Source organism: Podarcis pityusensis (assembly GCF_964106645.2).
Source record: "Podarcis pityusensis genome assembly, chromosome: 12".
In the NCBI taxonomy this organism is placed as follows: Eukaryota; Metazoa; Chordata; class Lepidosauria; order Squamata; family Lacertidae; genus Podarcis; species Podarcis pityusensis.
Window position 1 is genome coordinate 25662043 of NC_138037.1, and position 27246 is coordinate 25689288.

Genomic DNA, 27246 nt, shown 5'->3' on the forward strand with positions numbered 1-27246 from the left:
CCTGCTCCAGCCCAGGCGACCCAAGGCCGGCCTCCAACCCGCTCTGCGCACCGCGCGCTCCGCCTTGGAGAAGCCCCGCCAGGCGCTGGCACTTCCTCCTTCCCAGCAGGCCTGGATGTGGGGTAAAGGTGAGAGGAGAAGCGAGCCAAGAAGCAGAAGCCTCCGCCTCCCGCCGCTCCCGCTTGAGCAACTCCGGCTTCACTGTTTGGGCTGGAGGCCGAGGGACGGGCGGCGGCGAAGACCCCGACTGCTACGCGGAGGCCTCTCCGAACGGGAAAGCGAGCAAGCAGCGCGGCCTGCCAGGCGCCGCGGCTCAGGTAGGGGGAGGCAGCGCAGGGCTGTGGGAAGAGGAGGAGGAGGGCGCCCGGGTGGGGTGGGAGCCCCACAGAAAGGGGGGGGCGCCCCGCGAGTGAGTTTTTGGGGGTCTTGCTTGCTCCCCTTTCTCCTTCCCTCACCCCACCCCGTAAGTCGCCTCCTGTTGTTTCTGCACCTCAGCAGCCAAAGCCAAACAAACTCGACACTTTGCAAAGCGCAACCCGATGAATTCTGTAAAAAAACAATAACGCGAAAACAGGCAAAGTTCGCAACGGAGCGTGACAGAGTTTTGTGCTATTGATTTGCTGTGCAATCAGCCGTCCTGGGCTAGGGCTGACGCCACCAGCAAAACTTTCTTAGCCCACTACTGTCCCTGCAACTGCTTGCTGTAGAGCCCCAGCTGCAACTTGGACGCAGGGCACCTGACTGCGAAACTAGGGTTGCCTACACATTTAAAGCATATTTCCCCTCCCCTCAAAAAAATCCTGGAAACCGTGGCTTGTTAAGGGTGCTGCGGATTGTAGGTCCCTGAATGAACGACTGTTCTTGGGGTTCGTTTGGGGGGGGGGAATGTATTTTCAACGCACAGTGTGTATATGCAGCCTGCTTAAGCTGTCAGCTGCCTCTGTTTGTAGTTTTCCTTTTTGGGAAGCACTTAGGGCATATTGGACGGTGTATGAACGAGAAATGATAGCAACGTTGTCAGGGTTCGGGAAAAATAAAAAAAAATCCTTCCAGTAGCACCTATAAGACCAACTAAGTTAGTTCTTGGTATGAGCTTTCGTGTGCAAGCACACTTTTTTTTTATTTTTTTTTATTTTTATTTTGACTATGGCAGACCAACACGGCTACCTATCTGTAACAGGGTTCGGGAAGAAAGTGAAGTGTGTGTTTCTCAATCACCCTGCAAAATAAATGCATTTTAGATTACCTTTTGCAAAGGTGCCAGGTAGGCAGAGCACACAGTCAGGGAACATTGTTGTCATGGGTGCCCAAGATGCTTCACAAAAATCAGTAAAGACTGGCTTGTTCTGGACTTCTGACACAACAACCTACTGGTGGTAAACAAAGGGCAGGGATTGAAATAATATAGTGTAAGGTTGTCACTAAGAGGTATCGTGATATGTACCATGGAGGGAAAATACATGTTGGGTAAACCCAATTGAGTATGATATTAAGATCATGATGTATTATTACTATACATTAATTACTATAATTCATTAGCTGCACAAGGTAGTTTGGTTGTACTTAAATTTGCATATCATTATCAACTTCAGTGGCATTGAGAGCCCCTCTAGATTACAGTCATACCTTGGGTTACAGACACTTCGGGTTGTGCAGTTTTGGGTTGCGCACCGTGCCGAACCCAGGACTACTGGAACGGGTTACTTCCGGGTTTCGGCACATGCGCAGAAGCGCTGAATCGCGAGCCGTTCATGCACAGATGCACGGGTTGCGAACACTGCGGGTTGCAAATGTGCCTCCCGCACGGATCACATTCTCAACCCGAGCATCCACTGTATGATCTTTCAGAAGGGCGGGATTAATACCTTTTTCACTAGGCACACCCAGGACTTGCTGTTCTGTTTCCCGTTCCCACAGATTAGAAGCTTTGCTCTGAGGGAATAGCTTTGAAGTTTTGACTTTTAAAAAAAGGTCTGTAGAAGATATTCACTCCAGCAGAAGGAGAACGTGAAGTCTCTGGAATAAAAGGTATGATTGTTTTTAAACAGGCAGGGACATTCAAATCGACTTGGATCGTGGGAGAGGTTTACATTGTAAATGACCCAAGTAAAATGAATTAACGACAGATCAGGATGTGCAATCAGTTCATAGGAGTCTGTTTATTTTTATTTTTTTAAAAAATACTGTTTTCTGCAGATCGTCATGGAAAACCAAGTGACTGATTCTTCCGAAGAGCGTACATTTCAGTATCAGCGTTCACTCCCTTCACTGCCCGTTCCTGCTCTTGATGAATCTTTAAGGAAGTACCTCGATTCAGGTGTTAAACAAATGTTAATGTTTATTGTGGGTAAAGACTTAAGTAACATGGAAAGAATAACCTGCTTTTTGTCTGCTTAGTCAAATAACTTCATGCATGTTAAGAGTCTGAAAGTACTAAGGATTTTGAAACACAGTTACCATAATACATTGCTTTATTTGCAGTTAGCACGAAATGTAACCAGTATGCTTTCAATATTTAAAGCACATGAAGTCACAATAAAAATGTTTGCCACTGAACTGTGCAAAGGTTGTAAAGCTTTATCCAACTCTGCACTTTCTAAAGTCAAATGGGAGGAGCTTGAAACAGTGACAGTGTCCTTGTTAAAATTACTTGGTTCCTACCCAAGGCAAACAACCTTCAAAATACAGCAGATTTCTATATACTGAAGCTGTAAGTGACACCATGCTTAGAAACAATAATTAAGATGTTACTAAAGAACTTATTATCAGGTAAATGGGTATAGTGTTGCAGCCTAAGAGAGTACTATTGAACTCAGTGGCGGTTACTTCTGAGTAGGATTGAGCTGTAAATGTAAATAAATTTGTGTATTGTCTAGATTGTCTAGTATTTCAAACTAGAATGCCTGTTTGAAATACCAAAGGAACTATGAGATGTTACAGTTTAAAAACAAAAAATATCAGTCATTGCTAGAAGGAAAAAAATATTTTCTTATTCCTGTTACTAACCATATAGCTTTAAAAAAATGTTCCTTTTAACCTTAACTCTCATATTCACGATTTAAAATCGGATGGGTTGTATCTCCTGGGGGTTGGATACCTTGGTTGGAAATAAAATTAGATCCCATTGATTGCTTGATCAACTAAAGCCGTAGTTAATTAATACTTGCAACCCTTATTGTTGTAAGTTTTCATTTTTCATGAAACATTATTAGAAAAGAATGGTTGTTACCGAGGACTTGCATACTTTTTTTTTTTAGCAACACTTCTGAATCAAAATAATTCCCAACTATCACTGAATATCTTCCTAAACATTGGGCATTTATGCCAATGTATAAAGTTGTCATTGTACATTGTGTCCTTTAAGTTTAATCTATTAAAAGTTTCATAGGCCTAAGAATCAAATAGCTTCAGATTTCTCCAGCCAAGCACTGTAATGACTGTGTCCTTAAGAGTCAATTTACAAGCTATACCAGCCTGTTGGAATGCTCCTTAGAATTGCAGTGTAAGTCTCTGACAATATGCACACTTGAAAGAAGTTCAATAGAAAACAAGCAGAGTTGGTAAATGGACGTGGGCTTGCCAGCACGATTTAGCAATGGTGGATAATCACTGAGTGATTATTGCTGCCCGACTCTTCCATGGCTCACTGTTTTTTCTTCAGGTGTAATAATCTGAAACCTAGCCAGGGAATAGGGTGTGCATGGTATTTGGCTCTATTCTGATTTGGCAAAAGGGTAGGAGATAGCAATTTGCAGATTTTACAGTACAGAAATAGCCCTGGCTCAGTTATACTCAAAATATAGGCTTGGCAAAATATTCAAATATTGCCAAAGGACTTGTCCATGTCGTTTCACTCTTCATCTTCTCAGGATTAGTTGTGGTGACACTCCTTCTCAAAGGAAAAAAAACAATACCTTATATCTATGATATATCTACTGAACACTGGTTACTGTTCAGGCTCAATGTGAGCTTACCATTTTACTTTGAGAGTGTAGTGACTGCAGGCTACCGTAATTCACCCAGGCATCTTCTTAGTCTTGTTAACAAAGCCACATGTGCAAACTCTGTCCATTTCAATAACATTGTGTTTCAATTGATACCGGATGATAATGAAAGTTTTGTTTGTGGTTATTAATTTATAACGATTCTCCTGCACACACGTAAGCCATCATTTAGTACTACAGAGATGGGTTTGTATGTATGAACCTGCACTGTGTTTGTCTCGTTAACATTCAGCTGTTAAGAAATAACTATTTACAGATACTGTCAGCCGTGGCATTTGGTTTTTTGTTTGTATTCTGCACATTGATTTTGAACATTGGAACATAAATGCAACTTGGAAGTACAGTCATAAAAAGGTTCAGAACATTTTTGTTTAACTAAACGTTTGTGTTTTGCAGTGAGACCTTTCCTAAATCAAGAAGAATATCAAAGAACTTCTGACATAGTAAAAAGATTCGGAAATGGGATTGGGAAAGAGCTACATCAAAAATTAGTTGAAAGAGCTAAAGTGAAGAGGAACTGGGTATGTTTTGAGAAAGCTTGCATGGTTTGCTAATTCATGCTGATAATCAGTTTTCTAATGAAAGACAAGAAAAGGGTGCAAGGCTTATATCTTAGAAATATCAGTCATTGACTCAATACTTTGATCCTTACTTATACTGCTTCATCTCCTGTTGTGGGATGAACCACACATTCTAGCAGAATTTTCAGGACAAAACCCTCTTTTTATGTGTGGAAAAACAGCACAAATGCATAATAACCAGATTACCAGTTCAGTTAATCAAAAATACTATATTCTGATTTCCATCCCACTGAAGTCAATAAGTCTTGCAGAGCAATCCAATGCATGTTTACTCTCTACAGAAGTCCCTCTGTGTTCAGTGGACTTATTTGTGTGCATAGGAGTGCAGCCTAAATTAATATAAGACCAATGCTTCACTTTAATTGTATTGTAGATCCATCTAGATGCAGGAACAAACATTTTAATGTGCTCAAGCACAGGCTGCTTTGCTTTGGTCTTAAATTTGTTGATTGAAGAAGAGTTAAAAAAATATTTGTTACATAATAATTCTTAAACTGGATTCCTGGTTTGTGATATTTTACCATTTCATATCTAAGAAACAGAAGGAAATCCTTTTATCTTTCCTATTTTAATTGTGCAGAGACCCATATCAGGGTTTAGAAAATGGAGACAGTTTCACATGAAATTTTAAATGCCATAATATCTTCCGAAAATTCAAGCATCTGATACTTAAAAACAAAACAAAAAACACTTTAAGTGTAGGATAATCCTATGTAGAGTGCTACATTTATAGATTCTAAACATGAGATAAATGTCTGATGTCCACATGTTCATTGTTGACCATTGTTAACCGCTAGAAATGTTAGCAAGGGCCAAAGCCCACTTGCATTTCCAGATAGTTGGACCAGGCATATGTGGTCAGCACATTGCTTGGAGCATGCAAGGACCTCTGTGTAAAAGTACGAAAAGCAATTTAACTAAAATATAATAGGAAAATGTTTGATCCAAATAACTACTTTAGGCACATTTATAGATATAGATATAGATTCTTTGCATAGGAATCCCCCATGCCAGATCAGAAATTGAGTCTCCCTCTACTTTCAAATGTTGTTTGTTGTGTGGCATGGAGGGCGGCTGCTTGATCCTGATATGCCCAACCCTATTTTGATGTGCAGAACTACCGTATTTTTCACTCTATAAGACGCACCTGACCACAAGACGCACCTAGTTTTTGGAGGAGGAAAACAAGAAAAAAATATTCTGAATCTCAGAAGCCAGAACATCAAGAGGGATCGCTGTGCAGTGAAAGCAGCAATCCCTCTTGCTGTTCTGGCTTCTGTGATAGCTGCGCAGCCTGCATTCGCTCCATAAGACGCACACACGTTTCCCCTTACTTTTTAGGAGGGAAAAAGTGAGTCTTATAGAGCAAAAAATACGGTACTTGTGCTGATGCCAGTTACGAAGCAATTCTTGCCCTGAGGCCATTCGGCAGAACACAAATCTAATTGTCAGAGCTGTGCTCAAGGCTCCTTATGCTCTTAATTGCTGTTTCTTTTCAGCTGGAGGAATGGTGGCTGAATGTGGCCTATCTTGATGCACGTTTACCAACACAAATCTATCATAATTTTGGAGGGCCAGGCCCTTACCTCGAACATTACTGGCCACCCAAAGAAGGGACTCAAATAGAAAGAGGAAGCATTGCTGTATGGCATACCTTGAAATTCTGGGAACTATTGAGAACGTAAGAAACTTAAAAGCACCATGTATTAGTTCTTATATATAAGGATGATACTGGTCACTTTTTTGGGTGGGAGTGTAAATATTGCTAATGTTCATTGCTGAATGTAGTCCCATTTGATTGTTTGAGGAGTTCTGTACCTGCTTACTTGGGAGTAAATCCCAGTAAACTCAATGGGACTATTTTTGAGCGGACATGTATAGGATTGCACTGTCCGTGTCCGTGTCTTGGAAGTCCAAACCTGTGTCCTAATGTAAGATGCTTCAAACATATATCAGCTTCTTGTGGATTAAGGCTGCAGGCTGGAGTAAGTCCCATTGAACTGTACAGCACTGCATCCAAATTAGCATGCACAATATGAGGCTGTAATTGTCATAAAAAGAGAGAACAGAGGACACCTCACTAGTGTTTCCTGATGAGCAGATAGCTTTGCTGACTTAGGTAAGTGATTCTTCTCATGGGCTATAGAAACATGTTATAAGTGTTCAGAACACTAGCCTATCTAATCAGGGAAAGATTCCTTCCTGGTGTCAAATCTGGTACCATCTTATCCCTGGGTTTGCTGCACATTATTTTCAACAGAATTTGAGTATCATAACAATGTATTGTTGTCTTTATTACAGAGAAAAGTTGCCTGCACATAAACAGGGCAATATGCCTCTGGATATGAATCAGTTCCGAAAATTATTTAGCACCTGCAAGATTCCAGGAATTACACAAGATTCCATTGCCAGTTATTTCAGGACAGGTAAAAAAAATGATTTTCTAGATTAGAAGAATTTTATTTTTAACAAAGCATGTTTATATAGCATCCATTGCATACAAAAGGGCTCACAAGTACATTTATTTTGCTGCTCTGGTTTTAAGAATTATTATTATTGTTTTGTTTCATTTTCTGGCCTCACAGTAAGGTTTAATCTGCAGTGTGGGAATCCAGAGGCAAATAGTCACTTATTTCTTAAAAGTCCCACTGAAATCTTTGTAACCTGTGTAAAAATCACTTAAAAGGATAACTTCAGTTACCGTATTTTTCGCTCTATAAGACGCACCAGACCATAAGACGCACCTAGTTTTTGGAGGAGGAAAACAAGAAAAAAAAATATTCTGAATCTCAGAAGCTAGAACAGCGATCCCTCTTACTGTTCTGGCTTCTGGGATAGCTGCGCAGCCTGCATTCGCCCCATAAGACGCACAAACATTTCCCCTTTTTAGGAGGAAAAAAGTGAGTCTTATAGAGCAAAAAATACGGTAAGCATGGTCTTTGCAGCATCTTGGCACTAAAAAGCCACACGATTTTACTTTTTGTGCAACTCTTCAAAGCACAGTAGCACCTTCAGTAACAGGATCTTGCAGTCCTACATAAGAACAAAAAGGTTCGGTCACATCTATAAATCTAATTGAAAAGAGGGTGGATTTCCTTTGGCCTCATTTGGTTGACAGTAAAAAAGCTTCTTAAATTATGTTTGTACTTTGGTCACAGTGAACGTTAGTAGGTTGATTAAATTGCAATGATTGTAATGTCTATAAAAATAAAAGTAGTTGTGAAACTATTTTATATAAAACAAACTTGGACACTAGTTATTAGTTGCACTAGTTCTTAGCTACAGAGTTCTTGCAATGTCCATCTGGAATGGAAACTATTCAAGGAGACCAGGAGGCAAAAGTTGCTCATCTTTCTGGTGAGCCGATGGAGAGGCCTTTCCCACCAGTAAAGCCATCAGTGCAAGAGGTTTCAGGGAATATGAATCGATGCCCCAGTAAAGCCATGTACTGACAATGTTATATTTACATTAATGCTGAGTTGCGTCTCTTCATCCGCTTGAACACACAGTCACCAGGAATGTTGTTTACAGGTGTATGAAGCTCTTGGTGTGATAATAGTCTTTATAGGCACACCCAGTCTCTTTGATTGCCTCTGCAAAAGATGCCCTGTTGCCACTGTGCTCTTCAGTTATGCCAATATGTAGGTAGTTGCGATGTACAAACCGAGAATGCCTCCTTCATGTAACATTCCTGAAGGTAAAATGATCTGCCTGCTTCTTTATAAACCTGTGCCATCTACTTAGGGCAGTATGCACTAATTGTGGGCTAGTGGCCGAGGGGCAGAGACCATTAGCAGCAATAACACTGAGCTGTAGGAATGAAGATGTCTCAAGTCAGATCCATGTTCCCATGTCCTAACGAGAACCTTTGAACTCTCCCATCCCCCTCCTGGAAGAGGCAGTGGTTAGGGAGAAAGCAAACGCTCACTCTCGTTTCTTTCTTTCCTTGGTTATTGAAAGGTGAGACCATTCTTCAAAGGTGAGAAGTTTTTCTCTAGATCAACACAAGGGCTGCTTCTGTGGGCTGGCGTCTTTACTATCAACCTGTCCCCTCAGTCCATCTGCAGTTGCTTCCACTTCCTCTCATCTCTAGGAAAGAGCCTGTAACCTGGACCGTATCATCAACGGCCGAGGACCAGGCAACTCTCTCACATGTTTATTTGTAATATTGCTTACCTGCCCCTTACCGTAAAGTCCTGAGGCCGGTCACAATATATAGTTTTGAAAACAAGTGAAGCATTTCAAAGTGCTGTAATGATCAAAACACTAAATAGTACTGTATAGATTCAACAAAATGGGTGGGACCCACAAAACAAAAATACCTTAACAGTCGAAGAACAGAGTAACAAGGTGTGGGCCTTCAGCATTTGGTGAAAGCCATACAGTGAAGATTAGCATGTCAGGGGTACTGGTTCCCTCATCCTCACTTTATATAAACACAGGTGTGTGTGTTACCATGCCTTAGGAACATGGATAGTAGGCCTAGGTGTGAGATGAACTCTGCCACTAGACAAAGCATAAATTTTAAAATAATGTTGCTGATTTGTTAAAGGAGTACTGTATACATAAGGGAATGCAAATAATTATTTGGGAGTCTTAAAAGTGCTTGTTGACAGTTTCTGAAGATTTGAGAGGCCCTCACACTAGCCTCTTAAGTGGCTTTTGTCTCAGGCCAAATTCCCTAACTCTCCACCCCAGCCAAATACTCTCACAAACCAGTCTAGCTACTGAGGTCAATTTGCCTCGGTGCCTCAAAGCTCGTCTGGGTGTACACCTGGCTGCCTGGACCAGTTTAACCAACTAATATCCCACTTGTGTACCCATCTTCTGATAAGAGTACACAGTATTTCGAGCTTGTTTGTGTGGATGCTAATGCTCATATCATTTAAGAAAAGGATATTTTTTAAAAATACTCTAGTCACCAATGTATTGCTGTGATCAAAGTGTCCAAGCATCCGCTGGAAATCACTCCAGTATTCATCCAGATAAAACAAAATGCAGCCAACACCTGCTATGTTTTATTTCTTCCTTTCCAGAGGTAAACATTGCAGAGAATCCTAAATATTTAGCTGTGTTGTCACATCATGCTATAGACCTTTTCTGTTTCAGTTATCTTTGCAGCGCAGACTTGTGTTGGACTGAGAAACACATTTCTCCATTGAACTGGGTAATGATTAAAAGAGGTTATTGTATTGGTTTTATTTGTTGCAGCACCTTACCTGGCATTTTGCAGTGACTGCATCATGCTCACAGGCTTTTTTCTTTTTCATCTTTCAGACAGTGAAGGTGAATCCCCATCTCACTTGATAGTCTTGTGCCAAGGTCGAATTTTTGCATTTGATGGGGTACACGATGGTCAATTATTGAGCCCACCAGAGATTTCTAGGTATATTTACAATAAGTACAAGTTAAAAATCAGTGATCACGTTTGTTTCTGTTACTTTGTTTCTATGTAGATTTAATGTGAGTTACACAACATGTTAAAAAGTAACATTTGTATTCTAAAAATGTCTCCATGAGATCAAAACAAAAAAATTCCTTCCAGTAGCACCTTAAAGACCAACTAAGTTAGTTCTTGGTATGAGCTTTCGTGTGCAAGCACACTTCTTTCGTGTGCTTGCACACGAAAGCTCATACCAAGAACTAACTTAGTTGGTCTTTAAGGTGCTACTGGAAGGAATTTTTTTGTTTTGACTATGGCAGACCAACACGGCTACCTATCTGTAACTGAATCCATGAGATCACTGAGGGAACATTTTGCAAGGAAGATTATACATCTTCAAAGGAGTTTTGCAAGCTCCATTGAAATAAATGGCATCTGCATGGCAGTAGTGTTTTGTGGACTGTACTCTGATAGAGTTCCACTTCCAGTCGTACCTTGAATCCAGAATGCCCTGGAACATTCTTTTGGAACCCGAATGTCTGATGGGGCTTCCGCAGCTTCTGATTGGCTGCAGGAGCTTCCTGCAGCCAATCAGAAGCCGCAATTTGGTTTTCGAATATTTTGGAAGTTGAATGGACTTCCGGAACAGATTCCGTTTGACTTCCAAGGTACAACTGTATTATGTTTCTTTCACATTAACTCCTTCCTCTAAAATTCCTATCCGTTATTCACTCACTTTTTATGGAGGATCCAGATTACGTCATTAAAAGATCATTGCATTCCAGTGTTTTCTGTCTTGACTGATTTGTGACATTTTTTTTCTTTGCATTTTATCGCAAAAAAACAATTGTAGCAAAGTGACATTGACACTATTAAGTGCTTACTGTGAGTTTAAAAATTTCCTCCTTGAAGTTTCTGCTCCTCTTATTGTTTCCTGTTCAGTATACGTGGGGGACTCATGATGAATTGCCTCTTAATTAGTCGACTTCTGCTCCCCATGGGAACAGGCTTCAATTACTGATTTCAGAAAGGAAAAGAAAAGAAAAGAGAAAAAGAAATAAAACTAATGCTTTTCTCCAGCCTCATGAGAAAAGGAAAGAAACTGATTGCATTGTGAGTCACTACTAATTTCCCAAGTGCAGTGAACAGGAACTAATAAAAGAAGTGAAAGCTGAAAAGGAGCAAACTACTGCAAGAGACCTTGGCTCAGTGGGAGTTTCATCCATGGCGGTGGATGCTGCTCAATACACTAGTGCTATATTGAACCGTAGTTTTAAATTCAAATGACAACTTTGGGCTTAAAAAACAGGATGCCATTTGGGTACCTCTCTGGGTTTCTCTGAATAGTTGGATGGGCTGAGTGGTTATAGCAGCAGCTGCTGCCATTTGCCCTCTCCCCAGAGTGTCCTAAGTGTACAGGTAATAGGCGTTGGCTGTTGAGAAATGTGCGGTGGGAAAGGCAGGAGGGGACGACAACTTCCAGACAGCAGCTGCTACAAGGGCCACTGCTGCCACAGCTATCCCTCTCCTTTCAATCTTTTGTGCCCCATCTCCTGAAAACCACCATCTCTTCCATTCATGGTATCTGTGAATGTAGTGGTGAAAAGGAGATTTTGACTCTGTTCTGTTTCCAGCCGCATTAAAGGGCCTTACTGCAGAAACAACCATTGACCTCTATCTCCTTTTCTCTGAAAAGGCATCGCTACTACCTGCGTGCTTCAGAGAGCAATTAAAATATTACTTAAAAAAAAAAAATCAAGGCGAAAAAGAGAACGTGCTAGAAAAGAGAAACACATATGTGGTTGCACTATGAATGTTGACCTGTAAGGACATATTTCCACAGAGAAATAGTGCAAGATCCACTGAGCATAGGTGCACCTCCTAGAAATTGTGGGGAACAAGTAGTTCTGTGCAGTTTTTGCCATGGGTATACTATAGTTGTAAAAGGCATGAATCTGAAATGGGTTCCAAGAAAGCATGCAAACAATTCATTAGACCATCTTAGACTCCTGGTGGGGTCTGAGAGAAAGCATGTGGGCATATGAAGGTAGACAAGGTGGCCTAGCTGATTGGACATTGGAACTTGAATTAGTTCGTTTCAAGTTCTGGGTAATCACAGGCATAAGAGAGTACCTTAACTGATATTTTGCATCTGAACTACTAACTAGCTTTAATTTCTCATTTTTTATTTTTAATCCTTCAAGGCAACTTTCCTACATCAAAGAGAGATGCCAAAATGAACCCAAAGGGCCAGGATTGTCTGCCTTAACATCTCAGGAAAGAACCCCATGGGCAAAGGTTGGTACACTTCTTTTTGTGGTGGAGGGCAGTGATTGCCTGGATTGATGTGTTTTTTGATGTTTAATCATGACTACACTTGTCTCTTAGACACGCGACTATCTTATCAACTTGGATCCAAAGAACCTGTCCCTGTTGGAAAAAATACAGAGCAGTGTATTTGTAGTCTCCCTTGATGAACTGAGTCCTCAAGCTACACCTGAAAATTATACAGAGGTAATTATGGATTGCTGGATTCCATATTCTGCGCAGTTCTTAATAACCTGCTTCGTGTTAAATAAACATTTGGCTTACCTCGTGTTGTGCTCGAAGCTGTAGGTTTCGCTCCACCCATTAATTACCCTAATATAATGATATTGTTTTAAGATCGGACATATCAGGCAGTATCAATGTTGACACAAAACTGGCACATCCCACCCTCTGCTAAATAATCTCTGCTCCTGCGCTCACAGGACAAACTGCAGCATGTCACAAGTAAACAGTGGAAATGAACATGGCGCACAACACCAAAGTGCCTGCAGAGCAGTTATGCTCCCGAGCAGGTAGCATGTATCACGAGAGGCCAGGCGGCCATTCGCTCAGGCCAAAAGAAATTTCCATCCCAATCAGAAGCATGTCAAATGGGAGAGAGAACGAGACCTGTGTAGCTGGATGCTATGCAGCAAAAACTCTGATAAAATACAAAACAGTCCGCAACTCAACGAAAATATTAAAGCAGGATCACAGTAATGATTACAAAAGAACAGTCAGAATTAAACATCAAAATTAATCCTCATGCCTTTTATATCTTAGCTTCTTGCAGTGGTTATATAGCAACATGGTTTCTACAGGCAGCTTTCGAGTACAGGCAAAGAAGGAAAACACTGATTAGCAACAAAAAGATTGTTGGGCATTAACTGTAATACTGAACTGTGGGAGTGTTGTGGTTATTTCTTAGGGCTAATTTGCATTCCAAACGTGGCTGAGGACCATTTGCTTGTGCTGGGAGATTGGCCTCTCCAGTTCAACCTTTTCAATATTTAGTTCTATAAAATACCGGTGTATACAGGCAAATGCCCTCTACACATACGTGTAAATCAATACTTTGGTCTATATCAAAAAGAGCTAATGAGAAGAAGAACTGTACAGTCGTGCCTCGGAAGTCGAACAGAATCCGTTCCGGAACTCTGTTTGACTTCTGAAGCATTTGACTGCTGAAGCGTGGGTTCTGATTGGCTGCAGGAAGCTCCTGCAGCCAATCAGAAGCCGTGGAAGCCCGCTGGGTGTTCGGCTTCCAAAAGAACATTCGGAAACCGGAACACTCATTTCTGGTTTTTGATTGTTGGGGAGCCAAAACGTTTGACTCCCAAGGCGTTCAGGAGCCGAGGTACGACTGTATTTTGAGCAACTGTTAGTCTGTTCTTTCTTTGCTACATCAAAATGCCACCTTTCTGCTGAAGCACTTAGTTTAAACTAGTGGTCTATCTACAGTCTAAGTGACTTGAAAGAAAACTGAAAAAGAATGAAGAGAGAGGAGGAAAATAATGCAAATTAATGTGCAAACTGTTTCATACTGTTCTATAATGAATGAATGGCCCTTGCAGAAGCCAGTTCTGGGTGGGGAGGAATCAGAGGGCAGTTTGGGAATTTGCTGTCTCATTTCACCCTTAGATGCAGCCAAGTGATATGGGAACTGTATGATTTCATTTTGATCTTCTGTTCATTTTTTTGCCAATTTTGTCAAAGGTAACGTTGCAGGCTTTTCTTTTGGAACTTAAATGTTAACTTTTGACTTAGATCACCTCTTTGGCTCTATTGGGAGATCCAACGCTACGCTGGGGAGACAAATCCTACAACCTCATTATATTCTCAAATGGAGTGTTGGGTTCAAACTGTGATGTAAGTAGATTTTTTTTACCTGAGGCCCCATCGATTCTTTGTATTCCTTAAATCCTACATTATTATTTTTGGGGGGGACGTTGGTGGTAAAAAAGGAGTTGTATCTTTTTGAATAGCAGTTTCTGTTTTAGCACTCTTGTTTTCACAAATACCTCAAATAAATAACAATTTATAAAGGAGTTGCTTTATAGTCTGAGCTGGCTAGCTAAATACGGAATAAAAAAGAAGCATAACATAATGAAAGAAACTCTCAATGAATGCATTTGCACATAACAGTAAACCAGATTTTCAGGCCCTGTGTGGTTTATCTAGAAAGGGCAGTATGCTGACTGAACAGTCCCACTTTGCCTTGCAAATGGAATACACCAGTAAGCCTTGGTTTGTTACTCCCTAGTCAGCAAAACCAACAACAAAACATGGCTTCAGGTTGGCTAAGGATCATGGCTCGTTAGGGAGCAACAAAACGTAATCACTGTTACAGACATAAAGGAAAGCCAAGACTCTCTTGTTATGGGGGTAGCAAAGTGGGAGGAATTGCTCAGTGTTCGCCAGCACACTTACTCATTTCTGATAAGCCAGACCTTCTGGTTTATTGTGGTTTATCATTGCAATACAAAACATTGCTGGTGCTGCACCCTGAGAGTCTTTTTGTGGAGGAATGCCAGAGAATCAAAATCAGTAAGTTTGGGCCCAAGTTTATGGTGCACTAATATAGTCATTTCTGTCTTGCGCATGTTCCAGCATTCTCCTCTAGATGCCATGGTTTTGGTAGTCCTCTGTTCTTACATCGATGCCAAGGTTGTTGAGTCGGAGGGAAGGTGGAAGGTATGAAAGATTTACAGTTTCATCCTATCCTATGCCAGTTAATGATAAGATCCTCACGTTTATGGAAATAAATCTTGGGACTACTCTCTCATCTTTTGAAATGAAAAACAGGGACCAGACAAAGTGCGGGATATCCCCTGGCCAGAGGAACTTGTGTTCAGGTTGGATCAGAAAGTGCTAAACAACATTGTGCACTCTAAGGAACAGTATGAGAAGCAGGTATGTCCTCTCTCTGCATTTTTCTGTAGACACGGGTTCCTTTATTTATACCTGTTGTGGGTTAGCTGCCTGACTAGCTTCACTGAGTTCTCAAAGCACAATGATATCTGGGACAGGCACAATTGATTAAACATTAGAGCTTTCAGAACTCATTAGTACAAACCACCTCCTCTCCGACAGCAATTTATTTGTGACAGTAAATTATTGCTGATTGAAGTAACGAGTCAGTTGTATCAAATTGGTTTTAACTGATTAGAGCTAAAATCCTGTGCACACATGCTTTGAACTTAATAGGACCCACTTTTGAGTAAACTTGCATAGGCGTGAGCTCTAAAGCTACGTAAACTGGTAAATGATGAAAACAATCTTTTTGAATAATAATAATAATAATAATTTATTATTTGTACCCCGCCCATCTGGCTGGGTTTCCCCAGCCACTCTGGGCGGCTTCCAACAAAGATGAAAGATACACTAAAATGTCACATATTAAAAACTTCCCTGAACAGGGCTGCCTTCAGATGTCTTCTGAATGTCAGGTAGATGTTTATCGCTTTGACATCTGATGGGAGGGTGTTCCACAGGGCGGGCCCACTACCGAGAAGGCCCTCTGCCTGGTTCCCTGTAACTTGGCCTCTCGCAGTGAGGGAACCGCCAGAAGGCCCTCGGAGCTGGACCTCAGTGTCCGGTCAGAACGATGGGGGAGGAGACGCTCCTTCAGATATACTGGACCGAGGCCGTTTAGGGCTTTAAAGGTCAGCACCAACACTTTGAATTGTGCTCGGAAATGTACTGGGAGCCAATGTAGGTCTTTCAAGACCGGTGTTATATGGTCTCGGTGGCCGCTCCCAGTCACCAGTCTAGCTGCCGCATTCTGGATTAGTTGTAGTTTCCGGGTCACCTTCAAAGGTAGCCCCACGTAGAGCGCATTGCAGTAGTCCAAGCGGGAGATAACCAGAGCATGTACCACTCTGGCGAGACAGTCTGCAGGCAGATAGGGTCTCAGCCTACGTACCAGATGGAGCTGGTAAACAGCTGCCCTGGATACAGATTTGACCTGTGCCTCCATGGACAGCTGTGAGTCCAAAATGACTCCCAGGCTGCGCACCTGGTCCTTCAGGGACACAGTTACCCCATTCAGGACCAGGGAATCCTCCACACCTGCCCGCCTCCTGTCCCCCAAAAACAGTACTTCTGTCTTGTCAGGATTCAACCTCAATCTGTTAGCCGCCATCCATCCTCCAACCGCTTCCAGACACTCACACATTCTTTTCTTTTGAAAGAAATAGCATGTTTCCTTTGGTTTTAGATGGTGCCCCCTACCTGCAATTAATCTAGGGTGCCCCTTTAGTCCAGTTTAACTCAATGAGGTTTACTTCTGAGGAGACTTGCATAGGGTTGCATTGTAAAAAGGTTGATCTAAAAAAAAGGGTAAGATCCGAATGCATTCGAGTTCCTGTTTTCACCTGAATCCAATAGTGCTATGTAAGGGGTGTGGAGGGTGGAGAGGAAATAGAATAGTCAATATGCATAATTGTGTAGAGTTTGGAAGTTGAAATTTTGGATTTTGTTTGGGTTCCCGCTCCTTTATCCTGTGGTGACAGCGTTTTGTTTTTCTCAGGTGTCTGACGTAGAGGTGGTGAATTACGCCTTTACAACCTTCGGCAAAGCGCTGATCAAGAAACAGCAGTTGCATCCCGATACATTTGTTCAGCTTGCTCTCCAGCTGGCGTACTATAAACGTCACGGACAGTAAGAAAAGTTATCTAGCCAAAATTTGATCGCGTGGAATCAAATAACTTTGAATATGTTGATTCCTAAATGAAGTAAATTGTGGAGCAGATCCTTAGTAGCTCACCCAAAAATACCTATACGAGAGAGTGTGCAGCCACTTTGAATGAAGCCTGAAATACAATAGGATGCTTCAAAAGCATTCGGACCTCCTAAGCAAAGTGGGATGTCCCTGAAGGATTTTGAGGCTCTGTAGGAGACATCAGGGCTTTGACTACTGCCTTGGTGTACGTGCTTTTAAAGCAGTCGCAGTAGGAACTGCTCTGAAAGTCAGGGTAGTCATCAAAGGGTGGAAATAAAGTAGGTGCACCCCCAAAATAGCTGCCAATGGGGCAAGGCCCCTCACACACCAAGGAGCCAGAGAGGATTAGGATCCTTTGTGAGGGGTGTGTTTTATCCCCACTCCCAGCCATTTTTGACGGTGTCAGTCAGTATTCCACTGTGATACCTTGCTTCCCAGTCACAGCTACATTAAAATATTGGCTGCTTGAATTGGTTTTTTTGTTGGGAAGCAATCACTTCACCACCAAGAAAGGCTTGCGTAAAAGTGCCGGCAGGGAGATTGGAAGATTGGGCGGTTGCACCAGCAAAATCCAGTCCAGCACTCCTGACAGAGCTCCTGCACAGAGCTCACACGCAAACACACTGTGTTGATGGCTTGAACAGTCCCATTACCTTCATGTTTCTGGATCTGTTAGTCTGATTGGTTCTTTCATATATGGGTTTCTGCTAAAACATTGAATCGGTAGGATCTTTAATATACCCTCACTACACCTCCAGTAACCTCTCTTCCACCCCCATTATTTGCACACTCCATCGACCAATGATAAATGCAGATGGTCACTCATCATTTAATCATTTAGAGTGGCTTGCATGTAGCCATGCTGGAAATGTTGTGCTAAGAGCAAGGAATTTTTTTTGCCACTGTCTTTACCTGTGCCTATGTGATAACCCCCCCATCCCCCAATAGCCATGCTGCATATGACCAACTTTGCAGGAATTCGTCCACACCTGGGTTCAAATACTCTCTCTGTCTTGAAGCAGAGTGAGTGGCCTGTTAGTCTCACCTATCCAACTTGAGAGTTGCTTTGAAGATCAAAGGAAAGTGGTGAAACGGTGTAATCCACCATAAGCTACTTAGAGAAAGGGTGAGGCAGAAATATAATAAATAAACGAATGCACTGTGATTACGCTACTGCTTTTAAAGGTTCACATGCATTCACCTTCTGTTCTTGCCCTTGAAAATGGGGAAAATCTTACTTTACTTACGTTAGCTAAAATTACAAAATGAATAAGCTTTCCAATTTGCCTGTCTCCTTTTACTCCCCCCTACTTCCTTAAAACATGTAATTGTCCTAACATTCTTTTCTAGCCCAGGTTGCTGCTATGAATCTGCTATGACCAGACGTTTTTACCATGGCCGGACAGAGACTATGAGACCGTGCACCATGGAAGCTGTTGAATGGTGCAAATCCATGGTAGATCCAGCCTTTACTGTAAGCATTGATAACAATAAGTACTTTAGGATTTCCAATTCTGCATGCTTTGTGTTGTCGCTGTGAAAAGTAGCCGGGATGTGGGAATCAAGGCTGTCTATTCAAGCCTTTTTGTAATAAAGGTTCAAATCCAGTGGATACATAAGCCCTTATGTTCCTTTGGTAGTTAAATCTTGGTTGCTGCCTCATACAGCCCATTCACCAGCTTTCTTCATGGCAGAGAGTACAGATAACTAAAGCAATCATATTATGTAACACACACAACTTGAGACCTAAGACATAACCCATTCACCATGGGAGATGTAGCCATTTGTTGTTGTTTTTAAAATGCAGAACTATATTGTTTCACTGGAATTTGATTTCCTTGTTTTTAAGTGGGGCAGCGATAGATCTCTCTCCTGCGGTTTGCTATCAAGTGGTAAGAATTAGAAATCTGGCAGAGAAATAAGGCGGCCATCTCACTTCTACCATTTTTTGGGTCTTCCTTTCTTCCTCCTGCTTTTCATTCTGTTCACTGTACTGTTGTGTTTTGCTTGCATTGGAGCTCTGGATTCATCCACTATTAACTGAATGGTTTGGGAACTTGGAGGCTAGGATTTCACATTGCAGAAATCCCACAGGGCTCTGTTCAGGTTTCTCACACCGCAGGATTGTTGCAAAACAAACAGCCAGAGATGGTGTAATAAAGCTTATCTCTTTTTACAGGGCTCATTCGGTGCCCATTTTAGTTTGGCTCTTGCAGTTTTGCTGCGGTCACTTTCCATTGCCATTTTGAAGGGTCTTTTCCACATTTATTCACTGGGCTGTTTGGGGAAACATAAAACAAGGTTTTGTTCATTTAGCATATATGGATATTTAAGCATTACCTGGTCCCATTGAGGAAAACAAGCAAATTCAGAGATCCACTCTGATGGTTAGCTAGTTCAGCTTGAAAGGAAACAGTTCGGGGAGAGGAGGAGGTGAAGCTGATCTCTCAGCTGAGTAAATGCGATGGACCTGCCTTCCCATCTCTCCCTCTGTTGCAGCCATAGGAAATGGCAGCTAACAGTTAAGGGGAGAGGAGGAGGGAAACACCAGCTCATCTGTCTGCTATGCCAATGGAGCGGGTCCTGCTGTCCTTAAGCATAGCTATAATGGATAGCAAGGAAGCAGGCATAAGGTATGGATCAGGTGGTGTGCTGCATTTTCTTTTTTGTAGTGCTTTTTGAGCAAATGCCACCTGGATAAGACCTCCGTGACTTGACTGAGTGCACGTACTGATAATTAATAAAACAATGCATGCTCACTGTTTGTGTATGGATTTGCCTTTCATCTCTGCAGGACACGGGTATAAAAAGGTAGTGACTCCCTCCTGCTGGCTGATGTATTGTTAAATAGACAAGTGCCCTAAGTTGTTGCATTAACTCTAAAAGTGTTCGTTTTGCCCGGGGATTGCAGGTCATAAACGGCGACAAGGAAGAATTTCAGTTGGCTTAGAGGGGAACAGCAGGGATGTACGATTTTTCCTCCAGCGTCTTGCTTGAGGGAGGAGTCTTCAGTTTTATTCTGTTGGGCGCCACAGTACGTTCAAATGATTTTTCTTTTCTTAACTTTCTGCAGCTCGGCCAACGAAAACAGCTTATGCTGAAGGCATTTGCAAAGCACAATAAACTGATGAAAGAATGTGAGAATGGAAAAGGTACTTTCCTTTTTTTGACGCTTGCCAAGGGATGTTTCTGTTGTAATAAGTTGGCATTTGTGTTCTCTCCACCTCTTTATTGCGACACGCTGCTGAACCGAGCTGAAAATGTGGCATATTAATTCACCCTTCCATGCACTGGAGGCAGCAAGCTCTGCCTCCTAAGAGCATAAACTGCTGTCATTGCTACCCTTTTAGCAAATTCATGAGCATCCATAGTTGGGGGCAAGACGGCTAGTTAACTTCCCCCGTGTGCCATAATTCTCTGATGTCCAGCTTTCATTTTAAAAGGAAAGTCTCCAGGACAGGGGTAGGGAACTGCTGACCTGCAGACCAATCCTGGCCCATTAGGCCTCCTGATTTGGCCTGCTAGGCTGTTTTGGGGAAGCCACGCCTACCCACCCAAAGCTATACATCATGTATGACAGGGCTTCAAAGGAACAACTAGAAGCTTAAAATGGGCTCCTGATCACTCCACTGCTGGAGCAGAATGTAGTCCCACCTGCCCATCAGGTGATGATGGGTGGTCAGAGTGCACCTTGCTGAAGGATAGAGGAGCAGTTTGCATATAATGGAAACAGTTTCTTCCTCCCAGTGCTGCTCTTTGAAGTGACCTCATTCTGCTCCTTAAACTTCTGAAAATTGGAGATTTTTAAAGGATCAGCTTGAGGCTGCTTGAAAAAGGCCTTCAAACATTGCTGTGCTGCGCTTTGATGTCCCAACAATTGGGACTGCAAAGCACAGCATCACCTGACATGAGAGACAGCAGATTTACCCATTGGGAAACAGGAGTTGACCTGGAATGTATGTTAATCAGAGGCCAGGCCTACAGTACTTAGGCCTTGTCACCATCCAGACCCCGTATTTATCAGAAATTGTTGACCAGTTCTTCTGTGCTAATTTGCATATTTTCTTTGTGGTATTTATCACAACACACCATTGAGAAATCCCTGCAGATGGCCATAAGCATAATCCCCAATCCATTTTGGCCACTGCTCCTGCAGTAATCAGGAGGCCAATAGGCTGAACCAATTAAAGATTGCTAAAGTGCTTGAACTATACTTCTCCCACCGCCGGTATCTTGCACAGAGAGCTGTGAAAATCTACAGCTGGCTATTGAGACAAGCAGCAAGTAAGAAATCCGTACAGTACATCTAAACCACATGGGATTATTTCTCTTTACAGGATTTGACCGTCATCTTTTAGGTCTCCTGCTTCTGTCAAAGGAGCACAGCCTTCCTATGCCAGAACTCTTCTCAGATCCTGCTTTCTCGAGAAGGTACCTTTTAAAATGCTATGCCTTTGTCTGACAGTTGGGAGTGGGGTAAAGATAAAGGTAAAGGTACCCCTGACCATTAGGTCCAGTCACGGACGACTCTGGGGTTGCACGCTCATCTCGCTCTATAAGCCAAGGGAGCAGGCATTTGTCCGCAGACAGCTTCCGGGTCATGTGGGTCATGTGGCCAGCATGACTAAGCCACTTCTGGCGAACCAGAGTAGCGCACGGAAACGCCGTTTACCTTCCCGCCGGAGTGGTACCTATTTATCTACTTGCACTTTGACATGTTTTTGAACTGCTAGGTGGGCAGGAGCAGGGACTGAGCAACGGGAGCTCACCCCGTCGCGGGGATTCGAACCGCCGACCTTCTGATCGGCAAGTCCTAGGCTCTGTGGTTTAAACCACAGCGCCACCCGCGTCCCTTTGGGAGTGTGGGGCACCTCAGCAAATCTCGCACCAAATCCCAGCGTGGCAGATTTGTCAGGGTTGACTGGGTGGAAACAGGATGAGTAACAGCCCACTATAGCAGCTGATAATGTTGCCTTGGTGACAAGGCCAACTGCTTGTAGGCTGAGCAGTCCCAGATGCTCCAGGAGAGCCTGGAGAACAGCTGTGTAACTTGCAGTGCTCCCTTTAAAAATGTCCTTACCTGGTGCTTTCTTGAGTCTTTGCTGCTGGACCAGGAAGGATGCAGACAAAGAGAGGACTTCCACCCACCTTCCAGCTAGTTCCTCCTATTCCTTTGCTTTGCAATTCCCATTATCTCCAGGTAGGACTGGGAATGATTCCTACGAGCTGGGATAGCTCAGTTGGTGGAGCATGACGCCCTTAATCTCAGGGCTGTGGGTTCGAGCCCCACATTAGGCAGAAGATTCCTGCATTGCAGGGGGTTGGACTGCAATGACCCCTGTGGTCCCTTCCAGCTCTTTGTCTCTGTGAAGCCCCTGCAGAGCTGTTGCCAGTCAGTGTAGACAACCCTGAGCTAGATGGACCAACCGTCTGACCTACGGCAACCTCTCTTAATGCTTTGATGTTGATGAGAGCGCATTCACTTCCTCTGGTGTAGCTTGCTAAGGATCAAAGGGAAAGCAGCCCCGTGTGTTTGTTTGATTCTGGATGGAAACTATTCGTTCTGCAATCATGTTTCTTTTTAATTCGCAGCGGGGGAGGTGGAAACTTTGTGCTTTCGACGAGCCTTGTCGGCTACACGAGAATCGGGGGAGCTGTGGTTCCAATGGTGCACCAGGGCTACGGCTTTTTCTACAGAATTAGAGACGACAGGTGAGGATGCTCTTAGCCCCAACTCAACAACTTAAACCTTCTCTCTGCGTTTCTCTCTGTGTGCATCGTCAGTGAAAGTATCAGCCCTGGCAGTATTTCAGTAGGCAAACCAGAAATCACAGGCTGCCCTCACAGCCAGCACTTAACTGGTTTTTATTTTTGTCAAATAAAAAGGAGGGGTTGAGGAAGAATGTAGGGTTGCTCCTTTTTTTTTTTTTTGACAAAGTTTTTGAGCTTTCTTTTTTTGGGGGGGGGGGTGAGTTTTACCCAAAGTTGTTGAACTTTTTTACCAAATCTCAAAAAAGACGTTTTTTGCTATTACAGTGGTACCTCGGGTTAAGTAATTAATTCGTTCCGGAGGTCCGTTCTTAACCTGAAACTGTTCTTAACCTGAAGCACCACTTTAGCTAATGGGGCCTCCTGCTGCTGCCACGCCACCAGAGCACAATTTCTGTTCTCATCCTGAAGCAAAGTTCTTAACCTGAGGTACTATTTCTGGGTTAGTGGAATCTGTAACCTGAAGCGTATGTAACCCGAGGTACCACTGTATTTAGGAAAAATCAGCAGCAGCAAAAATGACACTGCCGACATGGGTTGCCATATGTCCAGATTTTCCCAGACATTTTCCCAATTTCTGCCCAGACACTGCTTCAGACTAGAGTCTTCTGTTGTATGTCTTGGAATTTCCGAACGTATGGCAACCCTAAAGAATGGGAGGGGGAAATGTCCTTCAAGGGGGGAAACAAGGGTGAATGAGAAGTACAACAAGCATCTCAAGGAGAACTCGGGGTTGCTGTTTCTGTTCCTGTCCTGGTGATACTGTAATATTTTCATTGCTGTGAAATACTAGTATGGCCATGGTATTCATTATGATGCTGAATGTGCTAGTAGAGAAAGATAACTGATTCTGGATTCACAGTTGACATCGTAATATAAAAGTGACCTAGTGTGATTCACTAGATAGCGTGTTTGAGCTGGGAGGGGGGGATACAGGGGAAAGTGCTCCCCCGAGATACTAAGAGGTCCAGTCAGAACTGGTGCTTTGAATCGGGCCTGGAAATCCAGACATTTTAGCTAAGGGTGTAAACAGTTCTTCCATACTTATACCCTTTACATTGAAGCCATTGAATACTAGTATTCAGAATTGCTGTGTATAGTATGTCGCCTTGTCAAATCACAATGGCATTATCTGGGTGCCCAGCAGCTTCATCCATATGCGACTGAACATCTGTGTTGATTTTTAGAATGCTATTTATCTAAACAATTGGTTTTTTTAACATTTCCACTGATAGGATTGTTGTGGCCTGCACCACCTGGAAGTCATGTCCAGAGACGGATGCAGAAAATCTGTGTCAAATTCTGTTCCAGTGTTTACAGGACATGGTCAAGTTAATGAGCACAGCCCAGCTGTAGAGAAGAAGCTGACACTATATAGTGCCTTTAATGCTTTGTGCAATTACTATGTCTGTGTATCCTGTACACTTGAGGAAGGAAAGTTTAAGCCAAGAGGAGTGTTTACAACTAGGTAAGCTACTTTCTGGTTGAGCATAGGCAGAGAGAATGCAAAACTCTTCTTTTTTATTATGACCTTTACTGCAATAACAATGCAATAGTTTTCCTTGAATAATGTTGCAACAGCAATGCAAAATGACAAACTCTTAGTAGAAACTATGCAATATTAAAGCAAGCCTCAGCAATGCAAAAACATGAGCAAATCAGTGGTAGTTCAGAAAATGGTACATATGCTCTGTGCCTTTGCAAGGATTATGAATCATGATTCCTTTCAAGACAGGATGATTATCATGGCTCTTAGAATTTTTAGCTTCTAAAGCAGGGGTGGGTAAGCTTTTCTGGACCATGGGCAAAAAAAAATCAGCCTTGGCCAGCCTTACATGAGCTGCTTGCCAGCAGTGGATATGCACGCACACGCACACACACACACAAATACACACCACTTGCCACACTCTCAGGCAGGTAAGCACCCAGCTGCTCATCAAATTATCAGTCTAGTGATGGCGGATGATTTGGACCCCAATGCTATTTCTACCTTGAAAAAAAGAATGGCAGAAAAACTTGGTTTGGGGTTGGGTAATCCCCCCCCCCCCCGCTGGCCGTTAGTCACCCCTGGTGTAAAGTAATCACGATTGGGATTATTGCTTTATGTAATTATTCACTACTGTCCTATTTTCTGTGATGGGATCTTTGCAACTCAAAAACCACCACTTTAAAAAAGGCTTTTGAATAGAATGATCATGTGTGAAACTTGTTTTAAAATTTTGCTTTTATTTTCCAAACCAAGAATATTAAATGAAACTGTACTTGAAAGCTTGCAAATATATATATATATATATGGTGATTATTAGAAAGTATGTATACCACTGTTGCTTCACGCGTATAGCTCCGCAAAATTCTCAGGACTTCCTTAGCATTTTAAAACGATGCACCCCCTCATAATTTTATCAATTATGTAATTTCTTCTCTTTGGAATAAAACCACATCAAAGACAGTTTTGGCTTGATTAATCTGTATGTACATATACACACTTCATTGTGAAGAAGGCAGGCAGGCTCCTGTCAAACTTGTCAAACTCCCCTAACCCATATCGTGCTTAAATTCTTCAGGACACTTATATGTTTTAAAGATAAATATTCACATTCTCTTTATACCCCATTCTTCCACAAGAAACTACCCAATGCAGCTGTCAGTTAATGAAAAGCAATATAAAAAAGTGGTAAACTGTAAAATCCAGTCATTTATGCCAAAATGGATATTGTGGACCTGGAAAAGATGCAGAGAGAAGCAACCGAAATGATCAAGGAGCTGGAGCAACTTGGATTCTGATTAAACATCAGGAATAACTTTCTGGCGGGAAGAGTTGTTCAACAGTATAAGTGTCTCCCTCAGAGGTGGTGGAGTGTCCCCCTTTGGAGGTTTTTAAGCAGAGGTTGGATGGCCATCTGTCATAGATTCTTTAGTTGAGATTCTGCACTGCAGGGGGTAGGACTAGATGACTTTTGAGGCCCATTCCCTGATTCTATGAAAGGTGACAACATTTGGGGGCTTTAGCTTAGAAGAAAAAGTGGGTAGGAAGGGATATATTTTGTGTATAAAAATTAGGCATGTTCTGGAGAAAGTGGACAGAAAAGTTCTCCCAGTAATACTAGAAGCTGGAGTCCTCTACTAAAGAACAGAATGGAGTTATTCATGCAGCTCTTAGTTTAACTGCAGTATTTGTTGCCACAGAGTGTAGCAATGTCCACCAAAGCTTAAAAAGGCTCTTTCCCACAGGCAGTTGCATTTGACTGGCCCATTTGTGGGGAGGGGGACAGTCTAGCTACGTCGGGCTCTATGGTCTTCTTCAGGAGTCTCAAATGAAAACAGCCACACAAGTAGATTTGCTTCCCAGTATGTTGTGAGGAAGCGATAAAGAAACATGCTTAATGCTGCTTCATTAAAAAACAACCAGTGGAGTGAGGTTTCCACGGCAGCCATCCCAAGGTCAATCCAGGAAGTTTGACAATCGCCAACTGAGACTTATAAAAATCCTTTTCACTGAGAATCCAAAATAGTTGGCTTTGAGAGTACTCACCAATGTTGCTCCGGCACAATTGTCCATTTTTAAATTAGTAGATAATAGTTGGTCTTACTTCAATTAGCCATTCAGATGTTGACATATCTTCTTGGTCTGTAGTTCTGGCTTCCAGGGTGCAAAGAAAGGGAGGGCTTGTCTCGTTCTTTCACTTTCAGGTGTGTGTATTTTTAAGCAAAGTCCTTGGAGTGATCAAACAACTGTAACTTTTGAAAAAGGACAGCAAACATGTGTCTCTAGACAGCTGAGAACGAAAGGTAAGCACACCCTAGTGTATAAAATGGATCGAGATAGGAAAAGCTTCGGTTTGAGAAGCCTTGCTGCAATTCAGCCTATCCGCCAATACTCGTTTATTTTGTTTAATATGGTGATGATACAAGTAGTGCCTCTTGCAATCGCCATCTCAAGAAGTGAATTCAGCTTTAGCAATATTCTGCTTTTGTTTTAATTTATGCAGGGGCTGATCCTGCCTGAACATTGACTAGAGCGTAATAGATTCCTTTTGCAGCCAGTAGCTGTTGATGTGTTCCTTGTTCTTTGACTTCCCCATTCTGGATCACTGCTATACTGTCCGCGTTCTGCACTGTTGATAAGCGATGAGCTATTACAATGCAGGTGCGGCCTTGCCTGGCTTTATCCAGAGCCTCTTGGACAACCTGTTGAAAACAGAAAATTATTTTCAGTGAATGGGAAACAGAAATAGAAAGGGTTTACTTGAGATTCAAGTAGTGAACAATATTTTTTAAATAAAGGAATTTCACCACAATGAGGAAATCGTGTAAGCTTTCATAACCGAACATTTTTATAAATGCATCACTGGAAAAACAATGAGCAACCATAGTAATAATGAAGAACCTCCTACTGCCTTAGATCATAACAAATCATGGCCAGGACTGGGGAACCAGGGGCAGATTTGGGGATGGTGCAGAGTATTTGCAAGCAGAGTA

At 42.4% G+C, this 27246-nt stretch overlaps 2 protein-coding genes across 3 annotated transcripts in view; one reads left to right on the plus strand and one right to left on the minus strand.

Moving 5' to 3' along the window:
* Nucleotides 1–86: 86 nt before the first annotated feature.
* On the plus strand, nucleotides 87–25216 carry CROT (carnitine O-octanoyltransferase). Of its 2 annotated transcripts, none has more exons than XM_080974446.1 (17): nucleotides 87–317; nucleotides 2197–2317; nucleotides 4401–4525; nucleotides 6085–6266; nucleotides 6887–7011; nucleotides 9863–9971; nucleotides 12173–12266; nucleotides 12357–12482; nucleotides 14043–14144; nucleotides 14886–14969; nucleotides 15081–15188; nucleotides 16807–16937; nucleotides 18349–18472; nucleotides 20072–20150; nucleotides 21336–21429; nucleotides 22591–22710; nucleotides 24003–25216. In XM_080974446.1, exons 2-17 carry the CDS (start codon nucleotides 2203–2205, stop codon nucleotides 24121–24123), a joined length of 1839 nt encoding a protein of 612 aa, XP_080830572.1. In that variant the 5' UTR covers nucleotides 87–317; nucleotides 2197–2202; the 3' UTR covers nucleotides 24124–25216. The 2 variants fall into 2 exon arrangements, with proteins under 2 accessions (XP_080830572.1, XP_080830573.1); XM_080974447.1 differs by lacking the exon at nucleotides 87–317 and adding an exon at nucleotides 1897–2028.
* The window catches only part of LOC308459251 (ATP-dependent translocase ABCB1-like), a 56064-nt gene continuing 53325 nt past the window's right edge, over nucleotides 24508–27246 (minus strand). The window contains 1 exon segment of the mRNA XM_080974385.1: nucleotides 24508–26955. Coding sequence (XP_080830511.1) covers nucleotides 26749–26955 — 207 coding nt within the window. The 3' untranslated portion in view covers nucleotides 24508–26748.

Bases quoted from the DNA above. Each gene is read 5' to 3' on its own strand.
- CROT (XM_080974446.1), top strand. From the start codon at position 2,203: ATGGAAAACCAAGTGACTGATTCTTCCGAAGAGCGTACATTTCAGTAT. The intron at 2,318-4,400 runs GTGTTAAACAAA...TGTGTTTTGCAG, and splicing joins AAGGAAGTACCTCGATTCAG to TGAGACCTTTCCTAAATCAA. The intron at 12,483-14,042 runs GTAATTATGGAT...CTTTTGACTTAG, and splicing joins CACCTGAAAATTATACAGAG to ATCACCTCTTTGGCTCTATT.